At 55.9% G+C, this 19840-nt stretch overlaps 9 protein-coding genes across 9 annotated transcripts; 5 read left to right on the top strand and 4 right to left on the bottom strand.

Annotated features, from left to right (window-relative positions):
* Window positions 1-411: 411 nt before the first annotated feature.
* Window positions 412-1565, bottom strand: ColSpa_05107 (UBX domain-containing protein 10; the record flags this gene model as incomplete). The annotated part of the gene is made up of 3 exons (XM_049271319.1): window positions 412-1051; window positions 1192-1417; window positions 1481-1565. The coding sequence occupies 3 exons, from the start codon at window positions 1563-1565 to the stop codon at window positions 412-414; spliced, it is 951 nt and encodes a 316-aa protein (XP_049127276.1).
* A 1118-nt stretch (window positions 1566-2683) lies between these two features.
* Window positions 2684-3884, top strand: ColSpa_05106 (uncharacterized protein; the record flags this gene model as incomplete). The annotated part of the gene is made up of 4 exons (XM_049271318.1): window positions 2684-2723; window positions 2783-2853; window positions 3114-3422; window positions 3480-3884. 4 exons carry the CDS (start codon window positions 2684-2686, stop codon window positions 3882-3884), a joined length of 825 nt encoding a protein of 274 aa, XP_049127275.1.
* Window positions 3885-4856: 972 nt separating this feature from the next.
* ColSpa_05105 (sphingolipid long chain base-responsive protein LSP1) lies at window positions 4857-6092 on the bottom strand (the record flags this gene model as incomplete). Its single annotated transcript, XM_049271317.1, has 2 exons — window positions 4857-5804; window positions 5901-6092. 2 exons carry the CDS (start codon window positions 6090-6092, stop codon window positions 4857-4859), a joined length of 1140 nt encoding a protein of 379 aa, XP_049127274.1.
* Window positions 6093-7728: 1636 nt separating this feature from the next.
* On the top strand, window positions 7729-8076 carry ColSpa_05104 (uncharacterized protein; the record flags this gene model as incomplete). The annotated part of the gene is made up of 1 exon (XM_049271316.1): window positions 7729-8076. One exon carries the CDS (start codon window positions 7729-7731, stop codon window positions 8074-8076), a length of 348 nt encoding a protein of 115 aa, XP_049127273.1.
* A 2490-nt stretch (window positions 8077-10566) lies between these two features.
* ColSpa_05103 (uncharacterized protein) lies at window positions 10567-12007 on the top strand (the record flags this gene model as incomplete). Its single annotated transcript, XM_049271315.1, has 2 exons — window positions 10567-11088; window positions 11219-12007. 2 exons carry the CDS (start codon window positions 10567-10569, stop codon window positions 12005-12007), a joined length of 1311 nt encoding a protein of 436 aa, XP_049127272.1.
* A 799-nt stretch (window positions 12008-12806) lies between these two features.
* ColSpa_05102 (uncharacterized protein) lies at window positions 12807-13978 on the top strand (the record flags this gene model as incomplete). The annotated part of the gene is made up of 2 exons (XM_049271314.1): window positions 12807-13413; window positions 13485-13978. The coding sequence occupies 2 exons, from the start codon at window positions 12807-12809 to the stop codon at window positions 13976-13978; spliced, it is 1101 nt and encodes a 366-aa protein (XP_049127271.1).
* Window positions 13979-14063: 85 nt separating this feature from the next.
* ColSpa_05101 (uncharacterized protein) lies at window positions 14064-15052 on the bottom strand (the record flags this gene model as incomplete). Its single annotated transcript, XM_049271313.1, has 2 exons — window positions 14064-14676; window positions 14859-15052. The coding sequence occupies 2 exons, from the start codon at window positions 15050-15052 to the stop codon at window positions 14064-14066; spliced, it is 807 nt and encodes a 268-aa protein (XP_049127270.1).
* Window positions 15053-15394: 342 nt separating this feature from the next.
* On the bottom strand, window positions 15395-16642 carry ColSpa_05100 (putative dihydrolipoyllysine-residue succinyltransferase component of 2-oxoglutarate dehydrogenase complex, mitochondrial; the record flags this gene model as incomplete). The annotated part of the gene is made up of 1 exon (XM_049271312.1): window positions 15395-16642. One exon carries the CDS (start codon window positions 16640-16642, stop codon window positions 15395-15397), a length of 1248 nt encoding a protein of 415 aa, XP_049127269.1.
* Window positions 16643-18213: 1571 nt separating this feature from the next.
* ColSpa_05099 (uncharacterized protein) lies at window positions 18214-19511 on the top strand (the record flags this gene model as incomplete). The annotated part of the gene is made up of 2 exons (XM_049271311.1): window positions 18214-18528; window positions 18585-19511. 2 exons carry the CDS (start codon window positions 18214-18216, stop codon window positions 19509-19511), a joined length of 1242 nt encoding a protein of 413 aa, XP_049127268.1.
* Window positions 19512-19840: the final 329 nt, after the last annotated feature.

The raw sequence follows: 19840 nt of genomic DNA, 5'->3' as shown, positions 1-19840 counted from the left end.
CCTGGTCCCATGTCATTATTGACCTTTCCGCCTCAGTTATGGCCATTCAGATTTATCTCTGCGCTCCGAGTTGAGCGTCGGGTTCGGGTCAAGACAGTTGTCGATCGAATGGCCATTTTTGACTGTGGGAAGCTAAACAATGCCCAACCAATGCCTATCAGTGACTTTCTCAATCCTCTATAAACCAATCTGTATGTGGTGCTCCTCTCGTTATAGAGGGGGCGATCCGAATGGGATCCACAAAGGATGACAATACAACCCAATTGTGTCAAGCTGAGTGACAAAACTTGTAGCTCGTGTCGATTCTTGGTTCTCATGACGCGCTATCACGTCTTTTCTCCTGATTTCTACATCACCAACGCCAGTCCATGCAGCCCCTTAGTTCCTGATCGTTAACACCGTATGGTACACTCATTTGACAATGAGAACGGCGCTAGGGGTAAGGCCAGCCTCCTTCAGGGTCTTGCTCAGATCCATGTGACCCTCAAACGTCTTCCTGGGGAACGTAGTCGAGAAACTCGTGACCTCCAAGCCGTTCTCGGACTGGAGCATCTGGGCCACCTCAAATAGGGTGGTCTCGGCGGGAAGGGTCTTCAGGATGTTACCGCCCGATGTCTGCAGCCTCAAGCGAGCCTCGTTGTGGCTCGCGGTGGTCTTCGGGATGGATGGTGCGGCGACGGGACCGGGCTCCGGAGCTCTGCCTTCTCTTGCGGCCTTGGCTTCCTCCGCCTTGCGGCGACGCTCCTCCTTGTCAGCCTCAATCTTAGCCTTGATGCGGCGTTTCGCCTCCAGGTCATCCTGCTTCTCTTGACGCTTTTTGGCAGCCTCCTTAATCTGCTCCTTACGCTGTAACTCCTCCTTGGCTTCTTGGGTTTCCTTAGTCGCCTTCATGCGGATCTTCTCGTTGCGCTTGGCCTCCTCCTTGTCCAAGATGGCCTGCTTCGCCTTCTTCTCCTTAAGCTGCTCGCGCAGCTCGGCAAGCTTGGCCTTCTTCTGCTCATCCGTTAACGGGGCAATCTCCTCCGTGGACTCCGAGAAGTCGGTGTGATCCCTGCTATACGTCAGTACTTGTGTTTATAGTGAACGATGTGAACATGGCTGCAATCGCCGAGGGTTGCCAAGAAGACAGAACTAGCGTCGAGAGAGCACACAAAGGGTGAAAAACGGCAAGGATGAGAGGCGGGAACTCACGTCTTGGTCGCATGGTAGGAGGCAGTATCCTGCGATCTGAAGCGCTTGCCGCACTCATTGCAAACAAGCGATTTTGCGGTGGCACCGCTCTCGAGAGCATCGATGTTGGCCTGAACTTCGCCTGCATCATCATCGTCGTCCTTGGCGGTGGTGCTGGCGGCGGCGGCAGTGAGCTCATCGAGAGGCTTATCTTGGTTCGCCTCGAGCCACTCAAGAGCTCCGTTCACTGTGAGTATTGTCAACGAGGCTGTTCTCGGGAAACGGCCTGGTGAGATGAGATGGAACTAACAGTTGCCTGTCTTCTTGACTGCCAGCTCAGCCCGGGCCTTCTCAAAGCCCATGTCGAGCAGTTGGTCGAGATCAGACTGGGTCATCTTGAGTGGCGGGGTTGTTGGTGGCTGTTGAGGCGATGTCAATGAGAGCTGAGGTTTGGGGAAGCCCGGAAACACGAATGACGCGTGTTCAAAGGGATATATGTATGGGGTTATCTGTCTCTGGAGTGGTCAATCAGATTCGGATGCGTCTTTGAATAAGCGTTGGTTTGTTGTTGCCAAAGATGCAGGAGGCAAGGGAAACAGTGATCTGAGTCGTTTCCGTTTGCGAGACGTCATCTGTAGGTGCCTTCTCCGAGCTGTGGATAGAGGGGCTGTTTCCTTACAGTGGCTGGAGCGCGCGGGAGGGACCGAAAACACGGACACTGGGCCGCTCATCTTGTACCCTGCCTTGCATTTCTGACTAATACGCTCTCTTCTCTATTACCCTTTCCACATTCCTGTGGCAGTCTTTGCTTCTCGATTGACCAGCTGATCCAGACTTCAGAGCTCCATTTAACGAGAGAGGGAAGCAGTTGTATATAGTCATTCACCCACGTATTCCCCAGCAGTCATCTCGTCTAAAGTACCTTTTCACCTCGGAGGCCAAGAGCAAGTGGTCCCTTGAGTTTCCATTTAGTGGACAAACACCCCCGGAGCCGGATTAACCCCCTTGTCCCCTTGAGCAGCTTGCCAGTGGAGGGCCCCAGCGCGCAACTCTGATTGACCGACCGCTAGGGGCTAGAGTGCACCTTAATGAAACCTGGCCTGGACTCTTGGACAGGATTGCTCAGAGGCGGACTGTGTGCGCATCCTCCTTATCCCAATCGAGTCCAGCCCAGGTCTTGCTACCGTTGGTTACGTTGGTGTGTATTACGTCGTGGGCTCTTGCGTGCGAAACACCTGCTTTAACCCTGCCTTTCTTCCTTCCTTCCATTTGAACACTTTCAGAAACCTTGACCCTGCCTTACCTACCTTACAATCCAGCGCCTTTTCTAATATCGCCCCGCGCGCAACACTCTTTCGACACTTTTCTCCCCTCACCTTTCTCTCACAAATTCTCTTTTCCTTGCTTCTGCTTTTTAGGCCGAGGCCTGCGTTGAATGCGCCGAGATCTTCCAGTCTCCTTACCCGTACCCTAAGCTCTCGCATCACTCTCCCGGACCCCCCGAACTTTCGCCATGTCTGTCGACATTGAGCCCGCCGAGCTGAGCTTCCGCCGTAAGACCGTCCTACGCGCAATCAACATTATCGCCTCATGCTCACAATCCCTGTTTTAGGGCCTTTTACCGTCGAAGTCGCTCAGATCCTCCGGATCAAGAACCCGAACCAGACCCCCATCGCCTTCAAGGTACGTCACCGCCTAATTCCTCGGTTGTCAGATCACTCTCCGCTCACAGGACATGCGACCAGGTCAAAACCACCGCCCCGAAGCAGTACGATACCTTGCACCCCGTGCAGCCCCTCGTAAGCGACTGACGACCTCTCCAGGTACTGCGTTCGCCCCAACTCGGGTCGTGTCGAACCTGGACAAGATGTGGAGGTTACCGGTACGCAGCTCGCAATTGCCAGGTGGTCACATGCAACTGACAGCAACAAGTCCTTCTCCAGGCCATGAAGCAGGAGCCGCCTCTCGACACCAAATGCCGCGACAAGTTCCTCGTCCAGTCCGTCCCCATCACTGCCGACAAGGAGTTCGCGAGTATTGCCAACATTGTGAGAACAGACCCCATAACAAGGTCCGAAAACGTGGCGCATAGGCTAATCAAGTCCGGTCAACAGCTCGACCAGACTGACAAGTCTTCCGTGATTGAGAGGAAGATTCGCGTCAACTGGCTTGCCGCCGAGGACCAGTCGCCCAACGCATCTGGTGCCTCCGCTGTTGCCTCTACCCCAAACCGGCACTCCGTTGCTAACGGCGTACGTTTTGTTCCGACTTTCCGATCAACGTCGCATACCCATACTGACAAACCACAGGACTACACTCCTGATGTCTCGAACGTCTACTCATCCCCCGGCCAAGAAGCAGATGGCTCTGGTAGCCCCAGTGGTTCGGCTGCCCGCCCCTCGACTTCCGATGTAAAGGATGACACCGTTTCCGAGAAGGCCCAGTCAACAGTCAGCGCCGCGAGTCACGTTGTCGCCAACACCGCCCAGGCCACCTACGACGAGCTGAAGCAGAAGCTTTCCCAAGCCGAGGCCAAGATCGCCAGTATGCAAGATACCAGCGGTCTGCGCCAACGCGTCAAGACGGAGAGCGAGAAGCTTCCCAGCGCCCAACAAGCTGCTGCGGCGGTAAGGCAGGGTGTTGACGGCGTCTCGGTACAGATGGTTGCTATTCTGTGCCTTCTCAGCTTCCTGCTTGCATACTTCTTCTTTTGATCTTGGTATTCCCTGACAATTCCCCTTTCTACGAACTTTCTACTGGAGGACCTACGAAGAAGAGCTGTCTGGTACGGAGGTGCTTTGGTCTTCTACCATCACTTTTGTTAGCCAGAGGAGGACAGCACGGCGAGCGGATGTTTTGAAGATGGGGTTTATGGCGGATGGAGAGCATCCATCAACAACACCCTCGATTTGACATGGAATGGAGTCACAGTCACACATGTAACCATACGGATTCTCTTTGTCGTAACGGCCCGGCGTCCTGGACGCGAAGTAGTTGATTTCATAACTGATCTCATAATTATTGCCCTAGCTTTTGCAAGTGATCTCGACAGGTGCTGACTTGCCTTTGTCTTTTGTCTACCAAGCTTTCGCTCGGGAGGATTGGCGTACCAACCGAGGGAGATATAGTTCATCAAGATTCTGAGCTAAATGAAACAGGAATGTGTTTTGCGTGAAAAGCTTCAAGCCTTGCATATGTCCCTCAGCCCCCATTTACCACATATTCCTTTGACATGGGAAGCTCTGCTGGAGTTTCTCTTTTCTACCAGAAGAAACACAGGTGGACAAAGAGACCTGCGCTCTTTTCCCTACGCCGCCTCAGACGCGCGGCATTAGAGGATCTTTTGGCAACGCAATACTACGGTAGCAAGTGTCACGTAGCTCAGTGCTCAAGCTCATCTAAATGTACGTTTGTTCGTATTCGCAGCAGCAGTGTGGTATCTAACAAGACCATGAAATGGGCATGATTCCCAATATCTATGTATCGCGTTCCACAATAATAATGATTACAGAGTTTCAATGTTGACTCGTTTCGTATCGAGAGGGTATGTCATCAACACCCATTCAAGTGATTTAAAAAAACAAATGACACTACTTTTCATGCGGATGCTACTCCTTCTTTCTCTATCCTCAACTTTTATCTTGCAAGAAAGAAAAAGCCAATCTAAACCAAGACGTCTCCCATCCTCAGGCCTCAATCTCCTCGCGCGTCCACTTTGCGCCGCCACCGACGATGCGGCCACCCTGCTTCCTCTTGACGCGCGAGGTGATGCCGACGTTCTTGTCGAGGATGAAGCGCCAGATGACGTAGGTCCAGCTCTCGTGGCGGGGCAGGTCCTCGTAGAACTCCTTGGCGACCTCGCGCAGCTTGGGCAGCCGGGTCCAGGGGACGGCGGGGAAGTCGTGGTGCTCGTTGTGCAGGCCGACGTTGTATGTGAGGAAGTTGAGGGGGCCGTAGTAGGAGAAGGTCTCCGGGACGGGGATGTTGTTGGCGGCGTCGCGGGCGGCGGCAGGAACGGTCTCGTAGACGTAGTGCTCGGCGATGAAGTGGCCGGCGAGCGGGTGCAGGGAGCCGGCGAGGAAGGACGAGAGGAGGAGGTAGAGGATGGCGTTGCCGCCAAAGGCGGTGTAGAGGGCGTAGTCGAAGGCGAGCTGGACGGCAATGTTAAGGTAATGGACCCATGTGAAGGCGACGCTGTAGACGAGGGTCGGGCGGATGGCGTAGAAGAAGATCTGGAAGGTGCAGAAGAACGCCTTGCCGAGGATGGAGTCGAAGAAGACGACCTCGAGCGCGGTGGGAAGGTCGGTGTCCAGGCCGTCAACGCCCAGAGACTTGTGGTGAGTGAGGTGGTAGGGGCGGAAAGAGGCGCTGTAGGGGGCACCGATGGGGAGGTTGGCGAAGATGGCGAAGAGGCGGTTGGCGAGCGGCGAGCGGAAGGCGAGGTTGTGGGAGATTTCGTGGATGGCGAGGAAGAGGTTCTGGTTGGCCGTGGCACCGAAAACGTAGGCGACAAGCCAGAACTTCCAGGAGAAGAAGGGCGTCTCGCAGAGGTACCAGGCCCAGAAGATCTGCATCGCGACGACGCCGGCGACGACGTACTTTGTCAGAGGCTCCGGCCCGCAGAGCTTTGTGACCTGATGAGGGGCGGGTTGTCAGTTGTCTGGGAATGCTGCGGCGAGCCATTGGCCTCGAAGGAAGCTGTTGCGGGAAGGGGCTGTGAGAAGACGTACCTCGGGGTGAGCCTTGATGATGGCCAGCCGGCGGGTTCGGTGCGGCTCCTCGGTGTATGTCCAGAAGAAGTCCTTCTCGGCGGACGGCGCATCGGCCGTCAGCTTACCGACGGCAACGCCATCGGCGGCGGGCGCGACGGCGGACTTGCGCTTGGACGGCTTCGTCACGGTCGAAGCGGCGGATGAGGCCATTGTTGCGGTTTTTTTTTAGGTTTGATTTGTATATGAGTGTGTTCGTGCGTGTGTGCGTATGGTGCGCGTGAGCAGATCGAGACGGCACCTTTCGAAGAACAAGAGGAAATATATCTGTCCTGACCAAGAGTGGAGGGGCGAAGGGACAAGATAAAACGAAGGTCAATCACCTGCTCTGGGTCATTGGTATGTATGTAAAGACGAGAAGCAGATGAGAAAGAGCGTCCGTGGAGGGAACGAGAGGTTTTTTTTTTTTTTTGGCCCTGTGCGCTTTTTCTGTAGATGAGATTGTTGTGTATTTCCCCCTCTGCGCGCAAACGAATCGAGTGTTGTCGGGAAGAAGATCACGCCTCGAAAATAGCAAATCTCCTGATGGCGGGCTGTTTAGAGGTCGGGGGGGGGGCTTGGGGTGGCACCGGGGGAGGACGAAGGGGTTCGACACTAGAAGCGGTGTAAAGGTCGCCTTCTCTGCAGAGGTATGTAGGTACTCTGTACTGTACTCTTATCTGCAACCTGTGGCGCAGCGGGTATTGGTGGGGGAGGAGAAGTGGAATGAGACCCCTTGCCCCGCTGTGGCCAATCGTTGGGGGCACGCGTTTTTTTGTTTCCGATGGCAGAAAACCAGAGTGTCCATCAAACCAGGGTGGTAACTTGGGTGCGAATTTCTTGGTTGATTTTCTTGGGACATTGGGACAGCAATTGGAGAAGTTCTAGAATCCCCACAGGCCGTTCCTTTTCCTACCTCTGCAACCCCCCCCCCCCGGGTCCAGCGTTGCGTGGTTCGCATCAAGCATTTTACTCGACCTGAGCTTGTGCGACCATCCGTCAACGCGCAGACACGCGCAGTTGTCATACATATGGAATATGGAGAGAGTGAGATGGGAGCACGGCTCATCTAATATCGCAAAAGGCTCTCGGGTATCACTGCGTATCGGTTTTCGTTTTCGTCGCCAAGGGACGGCCAATGGCGGCGACAACGCAGACCCTCATCTGACGGGCTCCGTACGCCGTTCTACTCGATCATTGCGCGTCGGAGCTTGAGCAGTTCTGAAGGGGTTGTGAGAACACGGGATAAACCTGGTTTCTGCGCCCTCTTAGCTTCCTGTACCTCTGGTCTGTACCTTGCTTGGTTTCGGTTGCGTCCGATCAGGTACGGATACGTCGTACATGATTTACGTGCAACGTCTTTTCGGTTTTTGCCCCACGTCGTGCGAGGTGCACTTACCTCGTATTGTGGAGGGCCGGGTCCAGGACAGGATGGACATCCTCGTGCCGATTTCCGCCGTTTCGCTGCGTCCAGATCGGCTATGTAAGCCGCGGGCCGTCAGAGACATATTGCACTTTGATGTCTGCATCGTTACATTGATGCGATGGATTGGACTGCGGGAAACATCACCCATGTCAACTGATTTACCCGCCATATTGATCTGCCATGGTGCCGGTCCATCGCAGTATATTGAGTGAAGGGGCGGGTAAACTTTCGGAAGGTCATGGGCCGCAAAAAGGAGAAGTTGACACCTTAGGAGATGGCTGAAGAAGCACTATATGAGCAAAGAATCCCCTAGAGGCTCCAGTATCCAGATGCTTGGCTCCCGGCTTCTGTAGATCGCAGTTCGTTTCAAAGCAACGTTTCAATATGCGCGTCCTCGTCCTACTCTCAGCCGCCCTGGCCTCCCTCGCCGGCACGGTGCTGGGCAAGCCTGAGCAGATCAGAAGCGTGAGCAGCCCCGTCTACCACTTGTATCTTCAGGCGTACCCCAAGGACAAGTCGATCCCGGTCCTAGGCCCTGAGGCGTCAGCCGAGTCCTTCAACATCGCCGGGACCATCCAGAGCACCAACACGAGTCTGTACCTGGGCATCAAGAGCGATGCAACGTCGTACAAGACGCTACTATTCAGCAATGCCTCTTCTACCGACGCGTGGGGGCTCGAAGGGGATACCATCATCACCAAGCAGGGCAGCTCTTGGGGCCGCCGTATGTGACCCGTCTACCAAGCTAGGTTGACATCGCAGCTATACTGACGACTACGAGCAGAGCTAAACTTTTTGGTCTGTCAATTGGACACGAGCTATTGGCAATTGTACCTCCAGACGGGGAGCGACATGCCCACCGGTAGGAACTGCAGCAACTACCAGACGATCCATCTGCCATGCCTCTGCTAGATGGTGCACAGCCGAGTCACTCGCTGCCAGGAAGGACGTTCAGTCTGACGATAATGAACTTGCTGAGGTGGACGACGTTGCATCTAGATGGTCGTTACAAGGATGTGTTTACTGCAAAGTTATGGCTGGCCGCTGAAGAAACTCGTCTGTGCGACCCCGAAAACATGGTTTTGAATACATTGTATAGGTGAACAAGGAAACCGTTGGCTGTCAAGGCCGACGCCACTCGAATGATCGGCCGGTCAAAAGTCAATTACGCCAACCACGGATGCGGTCTCATAGGGCTACACTAGATTCACGGAAAGTCCATTTCACATTACATATATGCGTGTTGTGCTTCTTGTTATGTGACACCCGTATCTACTTCGATAATAGAAAGTATACACTACAAGCCCTGCCTGGCTCTGAGAGGTAGTGTTGAGGTTGACTGGTTGTTGTGATTGTAAGTTAGGCTGGCAAGTGCCGTTGCCTACTTTCTCAGCATGGCTGTGTGTGCACATGGTCCTTGAAGGTACCTGGTCGAATGGTTCGAGATGGGCGAATCCGGAGCGAATTCCGGTGACCTCTGAACCATCTCGTTATTTCTGCTCTTCCCTATTATAATCCCGGTCCCCAAGACATGAGCCCCCTTCAAGCTCAGTTCTTCGCCTCTCCTTGGACGTTAATTGGACGTCAGGAGGGCATCCCCTGGAACTTGGTGGCAGCCGACTTTACTAAGTCAGGCTGGACAACGGGAACGTGGAAAAGTGAAACAAAAGACATCGAAAGGAAGCGGCAAACTGGTTTGAAAAGTGGTGCCAATTGGCGTCTTGTGTGAGAAAAGAAGGGGTATGCCGGATGACAAGAGACGAATGCTGCGAGGTTTATGCCCACCGCCTTTGAGTTGATAGAGAAGCGGTCTCTACCTTTGTGTCTTGAGGGACGGACTCTTGAGGGACGGACTTTGGTCCGAAGCAGCACAAGGAGACATTTGCAAGAATACTCCTGGCTACCTGATCGAAAAGTCCGCGTTTGCCGTCAACTTCGGACTGAAGGATGCAGAGGGGTTTCAAAGCGTCCAGGTGACCTGCGGTGGCTGTTCAGTCGTGATGTCCAAGGAGGGTTAGGTGAGGTTGAAGCAGAGCCAAAGTGCGGAGAGGCCCCATGATTGGCTGTCACATGCAGACAACTTGGAGCTCAACTGGTTGGATGGAGAAGCACGGAGGAGCCAAGAGCAGGGATGATATCAGATGGGCCTAGAATTGCACCAACACCTCAACAAGTGGAGGCCGTAGTTTAGCTGCAGGGACGCCTCTTCGAGAGACTGCAACGCTGCAATAACCGCTGCAATGATTCCAGGCTTTGCCCACATTCGGCAGGTCCAGATCTCATCAATGGTCCCAGAGCAGAGGCCGCCCTGCTAGGACCTGGGCCCGACCTGTTGGTAATCTTGCCTGGAAATCGAGTTGGAGGAGCCTGCGATAGGGGCACGCGACCTGAGAGCTGTCCTCCTCGCCCACCAAATTCAATTATTTTCTCCGTCTCCTTATTCTGCATGTGAGTTGCATGCAGCCTGTGGCCTCATGTGTTGCAGATCATGGTCTCATTGTTGGCTGCCAAAGCAGTAGAGCATGCACCTTTTGTCCTCATTGTCTGCGAGGACCCGAGAAAGAAGCAAGAAACGAGACGGGGGGGAAGCTTTGACATCGCATCAGCCTGAGAACTGCAGCTTCACCGCTCACAAGCCTACCTAAAGTGCTTACAGAGGTACCTCCGCTCACTCCCACTCCCTCCCTTAGGTCGGGGGGGTCTTTGTCCCTTAGCAGGCAGCGCCACGTGAAGATAAGAACTAGGCGAGCAGCCGCCTTGAACGATAAGCCCAAGCTCCAATCCATGGGTCCGCTTCCTGCCACCTCGTCCAAAAATCTCCCGGTTGAATTTAATCACCCAGGCCACTTTCCCGACCGCTGCAACTGGACCGCAACCCACGCTCTCTTACGCGACAGCGGTTTCCTCTCCAAGTTGTGCATTGTACGCCTCGACGGTTCTGCCGCAGTCATCGACACCCGAAACGAGACGATCCAACTTGCCCTGAAAACAAACTCCAACCCTCGGTCCCCTCTCCGTCGTCGGCTCTCGCGTGCTCTCTCCATCCCTCCGCCATCAACCTCAGCCCGACCCTCTCGAGGACTGCGACAACTCCACGGCCGCCTCTCCCTCGCTCTCCTCGGTCGATCTCTACCAAGCAGCCTCGCCGTCCAAGGTGGCCGGCCATCGTCAGCAACAAACCCCTCTGTCGGCGCGGCTCCAGCAAGCCAGCTCGTCGCGCCGATGTGGTGGTTCCTCCGAATCGTCACCAGTGCCATCTTCCTGCTGAGCATAGTGCTTTCCATACCCGTCGCCTTCGATGTCGGCGGCAGGGATAGTGGCCTGGCCTACAGTCTCGCCCTTTGCGGCTTCTACTTTGTCTACTCGGCCATCGCCGTCGTCACCCCCGCCGAGTCGCGCGTTCGATGGGCCATCTCCGTCATCCTCCGTCTTTCGCAGTGGATTGTCATCCCGGGCCTGCTGATTTGGGCCCTCGGTCGTTTCGCAGTCGATGCCGGGGCTACCAACTGGGTGGAGCGGACGTTGCAAGGACTCACGTCCTCCAAGTCGACGTCATGGGGTGAGTGGGTGTTTGGCGAAGGCGGCGTTGTCGAGACCATTACCTTGGGTGGTTGGGATAAGACCCTGAGGTACTCGAGTCCGGTCTTCCAGCTTCTCGAGGGTTTCTGCACTCTGCTTGTCATCCAGGCCGCCGGACAGATCACGAAGTGGCTGGTCAACAGAGGACGAAGTGACACTTGGATTGTACGTCGAAACCCCTCCCTGTCCTCGACTTTGTGAGACCCAAGCTGTCACCAACGCCTCGGTGATGGCAGGGCCGTGCAAAGTTGAATCGCATGCACTTATACAACGGACTTGCTGACCAACAGAACAGATCGTCCTGCTCGTCATCTCTGGCAGCGTGCTTGCGAGTGCCGTCTACTTCCTCTGGCGCGTTGCCCATTTTCCTTACATCGACAACTCCGATGCGATTCTGATTGGCGTCACCATGACTTCGGCCTTCTTCCTCTGCGCGTACGGCATAGGCAGCGGCCGCGGGAATCCTGTCGAGTCGTCGCTTCTCTTCGCATACGTTGTCCTTTGCGTCTACCAAATTTTCACTGACTACCTCCCCTCCGAGTCCACCGAGGCGGACCAACACCAGTCGTCTCAGCCTGACTTCCCGCCTCTGCCGCCCATCATCATGGCATCTTACTCGACCCTGCTTCACATGCTCGGCTCTCTCCCCCACGCCGTTCACTCGTCTCTCAGTCTTCTTTACGCCGCTTTCCAGACCATCACCCCGTCCGTCATCATCTCGCTCGCTTTCCGACTTCTTGTCTTTTACTGCGCTACCCGCATCATCCCTGCGGTACGCGAGTCTGGAGCTCGTGCTCTCATGGAAGAGCCGTCTCTTGAGGAGTCAGACGCAGCCAACTGGCTACTTGGAATCATCACCTACTTCTCGCCGTCTATCCTCATCGCCATGTACACGAGCTTGCTCCTACAACATTTCTCCACCAACGACGGACCGGATGGTTGGACTCTGAGAGGGGGCGATCCAGGCGGCAACGTCTGGCGTTGGACGAATGTCGCAGCGACAATGAGCCTGTACGCGATTGAGCTGTATCTGGGCAACGAGGACCATGACGGTGGTCTGACAAATCATTGGAAGATGGATTAAGACCCTCGTCATCCAACATCAGCGAAGTGGTCGCAGATCCATTCTGCGAGGGCGCGGGCGGTCAACCTGCGTCCTAGGAAGATTTAATGAGTGTAGCCTATTCAAGCAGGCCAAACAAAAACTGATCGATCAACGTACATAGGTCGTAACGACACGGGCTAGGACACGGAAGGGGGTAGGGAAGGCACAGAAATACGGCGTTTGGGGGGAAGTCTGCATGCTCGAATGGCAACTCTTTTACTGTGGATTCTGCAGAAGGACTTCAAGGAACTTTGACGGAAGCGGCTCGGGAGGTGCTGCCACTGCCCGGCCTTTTCCATATTACACTAGGAAACTCATCTTTTAAATTGATGGCCTTGGAAATCATTTCTATTTGTGTTCTCGGTGCCAAACTTTCTCCTGGTGGTTAACTCATCAGGGCGAGACTTCAACTGGCTCGCTTCATAAGGATCAATTGTTAATGCGTTTTCTTTAAGTTGCTTGGAGCGTCTGTACATATACATAGGATGATGTTGGAGTTCGGATGGGCTCTGAGTGAGTTGCTCGGCTATGACGCCGCTCGCGCCCACCTTGACGCTCGACTCCTTCGCACCTCCGTCTTTTCTGGGGCCTCGGCAAATTCACACCCGCAACTCACTTACACTTCGACTTCACTCATCCACTTCCTAATACCTCAACCTAAGGTAAGCCCACCATCACCACCCACTGCCTAATATCTGCTGGGCAACTTAGTAACACGGTGTATTGCATAGTCTGCTGATTCCATCAATTAAATTAAATATATCGGTACCTGTTCAACATGGCATCGACGAACAACCCAATGGGCTCGGCGACCCCGCCCCCGGACGTCTCGAAGACGACGCTCCCTATGGCGGGTCTTCTCTGCGATGTTTACGGCCTCGAGGAGCTCGTCGGGCGGCGGGCGTCGGTTGTCTCATGCCTATGGCTGCACCACCCGCGCCTGCGCGCCAAGGAGGACATGGCGGATTTTGCGAGCCGGGTCATCTCGCGGTGGGGGGAAACGTCGTCCACGGCTGGGTCTGGATCCGGGAATGGGGCAGGCGGTGGCAGAGCACTCATCGCCGTGGCCTTTGACCAGCAGAACCACGGCACCAGGACCGTGTCCCCGACAGCGAGCGACTCGTGGCGCGAGGGCAACGCGACGCATGCTCTCGACATGTGGGGTATGGTATCGGGGATGGCGAGCGATACCACGGCGCTGCTTGATGTCGTCGAAGGGTATTTGAAGCTGGAGCTCGCGCAACGAGGCGCTGTCGCCGAGTGGAAGATCGATCAGAATCTCGTGCTGGGCGTGAGCCTGGGCGGCCACAGTGCGTGGCAGACGATGTTCAGGGAGGAGAGGGTCTCGGCCGGGGTTGTGATTATCGGGTGTCCTGACTACATGGGTGAGTGCCGCATTCCCACGACCAACGACGATAACAGTGTGGAGGTGAGGACTAACGGCTCGGTGAACAAGCCCTCTTGTCGGACCGTGCGAAGAAGTCCAAGCTGGCAACCTTCTCCGCGGCAGACGATGGCGCCTCGTTCCTCGGCAGCAGGGACTTCCCGCCGGACCTGGTGGCATCGTGTCTCCGGCACGACCCCAAGGGCATACTTTTCGGCACCGGCGCCGTTCCTGCAACCGCGGAGAGCCTCTCGGAAGACGAGAGGAAGCGTCTCCGCGGCGTCCTGGACGGTCTCCGTCTCGGCAACAAGAAGTTTCTCGTGTGCTCCGGTGCCGACGACAAGTTGGTGCCGTACAAGATGTCGGAGCCGTTTGTTGAGTTTTTCGCCGGGGCTCTGGGGACATGGTATGCCGACGAGGGTGTGGCGCTTGAGAACAAGGTATACGAGGGCGTCGGGCATGCGTTTAGCCAGGGGATGGTGGAGGATTCGTTGAGGTTTTTGATTGATGCTGTTGCTGAAAAGGACGGCGGTCACGGAGGTGAAGAGAGAAAGGCCAAGATTTGAGATATTGGTGTGATGGGACCACGTTTAGAAAAGAGTAACTACAATATCCCGAGGGTTTAGAGGTATGCTTGTATTGCGGTCTATCCTAAGGAGTATAATAAGCCCACGGTCTCTTCGCGTCTTCCACCAACGCCTCGTGGCCGTCTACAATCCTTGTGACAACACCACTCCTCATCCTCTCCTCCTCGCTCGTGAATAGCCTATCGTCCAGGCCCCAGGGGTTCCTTGCCCTTCTCTTCCCAGCCAGACTCGGCCCGACGCCGTGCGGGTCCTGCGTCCACTCGTCCACGGCACGCTGCACGCCAGCGACAGCTCCCGCTTTGCCTTGACCTTCGCCTGCCGTTCCCTTCACGTCGGTAGCAGCCTGCATCCCTGGCGGATTGATTCCGACGAAGCGCACCCTCTCGAGCGGGAACCCGATGGCAGCGCAGTGGCCGTCAACGATGCGCGGCTTCTTGAAGCCGTGGCTGACGACCGTCAGGGTCCGCGGCCAGGAGGAGTGGAGGCGGTGGAAGAGGAGGAGGGAGTGCAGGACATTGTGGTAGGAGTCGAGGGCGAGGGTGTCTGTGTGGATGCGGGACGTGAAGCGAGTGGTGGCGTCTGGGGAGGAGGGGAATATGCCAAAGTAGTCGTTACAAGAGGCGAGGTTGGCGTAGCTTTCTGCCTCCGAGAGGCGGGTTTCTTTGCGTGTTGGTCCTCTATGTGAGGGGATTGTTAGCGTCTGTCTTTTCCTCGTGAAGTCACAATTGGTTGGGAAATGTGAATGCTGATACGAGCAGTGTGGGAAGGTGACGAGTGCAAGCAATGAGTGAAATGACACGTGGGGTATCAACGAGAGAAGCATCAATGGCCCGAACCCGGTGAGGAAGGCTGAGCTTACCCCGAGAACACGAGCACGGAAGCCGGGTCGTCCCGCAGCTCCGTCAATCCGGCTTTGATGTGTTCGATGAACGTCGGGGTCTCGCCGGCCTGAAAGCTGGCGATGAGCCACTCCGACTCGGCGCGGCCGTGTGTGGGGCCGCCGGTCCAGATGCCGTGGCAGCAGACGATGATGAGGTTGGCGGGGGTTGTCATGGCGGGGGTTGGTTAATGGCACGAACAAAGGCGTGTTGGATGAGTTTATATGAATGAGCGTTTCATCAAGCCTCGCCAATTACTGCGCATCAGACGGGCTATTGTGGATCATGTGATGCAGTGGCGGTGAGAATCTGGTATACTCCATCCATGTTGTGGAAGTTGTCGCGGATAGGTGGGTGAGGTCGTCACAGGTAGTGAGAGCCACTGGGATATTATATATATCAGAACTCAAACTGTAAATGTGTATGTCAGGAATTTTGGAAAATTATAAATCTCCTAGCACGACTGAGCGTTGTACTTCAGTGGGTTCTCTATATATATAGTTGATTCAGACCTTCCTTAGGATAGGATCCTGTAGGCGTCGCCAACCAGGTAAAGACTTCCAGTCAAGACAATAGGTCCATCTCTCGCAGTGTCTACAGCCCATTGAGTGGCGGCCTCAAGATCTCCTTCACCTGTGAATATCTCCTTCGCGCCTGCGTTGGACGCCATCTCCCTCAATGTGTCGAGCGGCAAGGGTTCAACCCAGGGCATAGTCTCTCGCTTGGAGAAGGGTACGCAGGCGACACTATCACCAGACCTCAACAGAGTGCGAAGCATACCTCCAGCATCTTTTCCGTCCTGCTTGGAGACCGACACGATCCACGTAACAGGTTCGTCTGCATTCCGTAGGCGTCGCTCGACAAATGTGGATAGTGTCTCTGCCGACTGCGGATTATGAGCACCGTCAATGAGAATTGGCTTCCCCTTCCGTGACGGATACTTCTCGCCAACTTCCAACCAGGACAGTCTACCCAGGTGTGCGACGTCCTTCAAGATCGGCAGAGCCTTCTCCACGGAGAGATTCAGATGCGGGTAAGCAAGCTGAAAAGCTGTAATGGCACATGCCATATTCTGGGCCTGGTGCGGCATTAACTCCGACTGGTACAGAGTCTCCAGGAGACCAGTCTGGTTTGTAGTGAGATGCAGCGGCGCCGAGACGCTTGCTGCATGCTGCCGGAAGACCTCGAGGACCTCGGGCGGATTGCTACCGTCAACAACGCACGGCACGCCGGACATCATGATACCGGCCTTCTCTTTGGCGATCTCGGGCAGGGTGTTGCCGAGGAATGCCTGGTGGTCGAGGCCGATCTTGGTGATAATGGTGACCTTTTTCCGCTTAAGAGCGTTCGTCGAGTCAAGTCGCCCGCCAAGGCCAACTTCGACGAGGCCCATCTGCACATCGGCGCGGCTAAAGATGCCGAAGGCGATGAGGGTGGTCACCTCGAAGATGGTAAGGGCCTCCTGCAACGCATCTTGCGCTAGCCGGGCCTGCTCGTCATCAAGAATCCTCCGTCGGACGTCGTTGTAGACGTCCTGCTGGACAGGGATGCCGTTGATTTTGATGGCGTCGCGCGGCTCAACTAGGTAAGGCGAGGTGAAGAGGCCGTTTGATATGCCAAAGGACCTGCAGAGGGCCGCCAAGTATGTGCAGGTAGTACCCTTACCGTTGGTTCCGGCGACGTGGATGGCATCCCACTTCTGTGGAACGCCCTCGAGGGCCCTGGATATGCGGTGCAGGCCTAGGCTGATGCCCTTCATCGCCATGATAGAGTTTGCCGAGGTCTTGGGGTGTCTGGGGTAAAGCGTGGCTCTGGATGAGTGTTAGGCCCAGGGATCGCCAACCATCTCTCGGCTCTGGGGCGAACAAACGTCAGCAGACATGGGAGCCGTCGCCGGGCAACGGAAGGAGATGCCTGAGAAAGTGGCACCTGTGGTGGGAGTGAGTCACTGGAATGCTCTGGTGATGAACGGGTCTTGGATTTTCAGGGTCTTCGATGTCGCATCCGGCGCCGGATGCTGCTAGCGAATGGTTTTGCGCATTCCGGACCCGAACGTTAATGGAGTCGCAGCCCACGCGGCCAAAGCATGCACAACACCAGGAGCTCGCATGGCAAGAGGAAAGCGGAAAAGGTACGTACCTCGCATCAGCGATTCCCCTAGCCACGCCTATCGCGGAAAGCCCGACGCGGACGTGAACAAGGCAGTCGCATCGAAGTGCCGCTTCAGCCACACGTCGAGTGGTTCCCCGAGTTCTCCACTCTTCGCCATGCGCCGAAGAGTGACCGTGATTGGACAAAGATGACTTGCTTCTCGAAGCCAGCGCCACAGGGGAAGGAGCTCGGGGACCGCAACAAGGGGCAGGATGGCGTGGCCAGCCACTCACAAAAAAGAAGTAAAGCGGCTATTCCCCAAAGACCCGCGCTTTTCCCATTTTCCCTTCTGTTCCTTTTTTGAATCCCGTTCCCGGTGTCTGCCTTTAGTCTTTTTTTCGTCCTTGACCGACAATCCACGTCCAGTCCCAGTGCCCCGTTCCTGTCACTGACCCCATCCTTTCCTCTCTCCCGCCCGCCTTCCGCCCCACGAAAAGCTATATTGGCTTCGCGCAATCGCGAATCCATCGCGAAACACGGAACCGCGGCCCCGTTTCTACCTCGACAACTATCGAGTCCATCTCGCGACCCATTCGATATTCTCAATCAGCCATCGTTCTCTGCGTCGTTGATTCATCCATCTCGCGCGCGACAAGTCAGCCAAGATGGGACTCCCGTAAGTTCTTCTCACCCCTGTGCCTTCCGCGCTTGCGCTGCAATCCCCCTTTGCGCCGCGCCTGGTCGGACGGTGGCTCAATCTCAGCCCGCCCAGTCGCGCAACCGCTCTCAATGCCTCTATTCATATGCATCTCGTCCCTTTTCGTCCATCACAAGCCGTCCGCCTTTTCATATAAGCAAAGTGCCTACAGTCTTCAATGGCAATCTCGATCGCGTCGACGCCGAAATGCATCGCAATCGCTATTGATGCCGACGGCCTCATTACGCTTCACCCTCGCATCCCCCGCTAATCTCACATCCGCCAAACTGTAGTCTATTCGTTGCACCCATCGAGTCGGATGTTCCTTCTCAAATCGGCGACAAATCCGAGTCCACACGTCATGCTCGCTCCTCTATTCGTCGCGCGCGTCGCAACCTGGACTCTCGCCCATTCCGACGCCGCGCTGCACTGCTCCGCGATAACTTCCCCACTCCTGGTCCCGAACCCGTCCCACGCGCCCGCTATCCATGGATCGAATCTGGCCATCTGCCACCGCCGGAGGCGTACACCGCCGCTCCCCACGGACGATGCCGCCCACGGAACCGGATCGGGGCGCACCCACTCCCGAGAGCACCGAGCTACGTGATGCGCTGCGTGAGATGAGGAGTCGGGCTGTGGAGCGGGGTCCCGAAGCCAGCGAAGCTCGGTTGATCTCCCTCTTCGGCGAACGCTGGGCCTTTGAGAACTTGCCTCAGCCCTCCCGGACCAATGCCACTCCCCCGGCTGGTGAAGAGCAATCCAGCTGGCAGGAACCTGAAAGGCCTCAGGTCGACGGCATTGCTATCTATCCTTACCCTTCCAGTCGACGATTTCGTCGCGCGCAACTCGATCGCATGTCGATGGTAGGCTCCTTTACTTATTCGCTCGAACCGAACTGCAGAACTAACGTGCAAAGTAGCCTGCTCCGCCAGTTGCGGCCCGTTTCGACCGCAGCCCCGAGCACTCGGTTTCCGCCAGGTTCTCTGGACGGAGACCGCGCGTAGATTCGCGAGTAGGACCCCCGACCTTGCATCAGCGCATCCGTCGGATACGTCCCACTGGACAACCGAACGAATCGTCCTTGACCGATGGACTCGGCGACCGTGACCGAAGCCTCAGCCCCGACGAAGATGGCGTGTGGGACACGCTACTGACTACGCTGACGCCGGACCCGCAGCCCCCAAGTGCTGGATCGTCCTTTGCCTCGGCATCAGCGTCGGCATCGGCCTCTGCATCGCAGTCGCAGAGTGCTGCTGCATCATCGCGCACCTCCCTCACCGGACCTGAAACGACGGAAGAGGCTCTCGAGCAGCCCTGTGAATCTGGTCTCGATAATTCTGACGACGAAGGCCAGGAAGACTTGCACATCAGCCGGGGCTGGCCAGAGCACTGGACGATGAACTATCCCTCGAGACACCGGCGTTTCGTCGCCGATCTGGACGCGAACGACCCGAGCAGGCTGTCATACATGCGAGACGATTTGTCATACAGACGTGCAGACATAACTCCCGCTGCCCGTAACGCCCAAGACGACGAGGAAATGCGAACTCGTCGACGACTTGAGCTTCTTCGACATTACCGGATCGCTACTCGCGATCCCACCCCGCTCCCGGAGCTGTTGGATCACATCGTGCGGGACTCCAGCGAAGAGGTAGGAGGCAATAGCGGCCAGGGGGATGGCAATGGTGACGATGAGGAGACTCCGTCGAGCCACAACCATACGTCTAATGACAACGCTCTGCATGGAATGCAGATGATTGTTCGAAACCTCGCACGACGGGAAGACATTCCCGATGAGTGGTGGGCAGGTGCCGGACTTAGCCGGACTCTGCCAGAGGAATCATGAAAAGGGCCATGGATGAGCCACCCTCACGTTTTCACGTGAGTAATGAGAGGCAAGCTGATGAAAGAAAAAGCCTTCGAAAAGGCATCGTACTTGGATAGGGGAATTTGGCGTTTCAGGGGATATACGCCTGCTATGGATCGGGCGCTGAATTGTTGGGTTTGCTGGCGCCATGCAGTGACATGAGCCGCTTGTATAACATGTGTATTCATGGAGCGGGCCGGGGTCAGCCTGCGGCTACGAGTGATGGTGTTTCCTTACTAGCAAGTTTCTACGGGATACTGGCGAAAGGGGGTTTCTTGGATGGACCGGAGGATCCGGCATTCTGAGGA

The sequence above is a fragment of the Colletotrichum spaethianum genome, assembly GCF_022836535.1.
Source record: "Colletotrichum spaethianum MAFF 239500 DNA, contig11, whole genome shotgun sequence".
Taxonomy (NCBI): domain Eukaryota; kingdom Fungi; phylum Ascomycota; class Sordariomycetes; order Glomerellales; family Glomerellaceae; genus Colletotrichum; species Colletotrichum spaethianum.
Note: the sequence above shows the minus strand (reverse complement) of the source record. Positions and strands in the feature narration are given on the sequence as shown.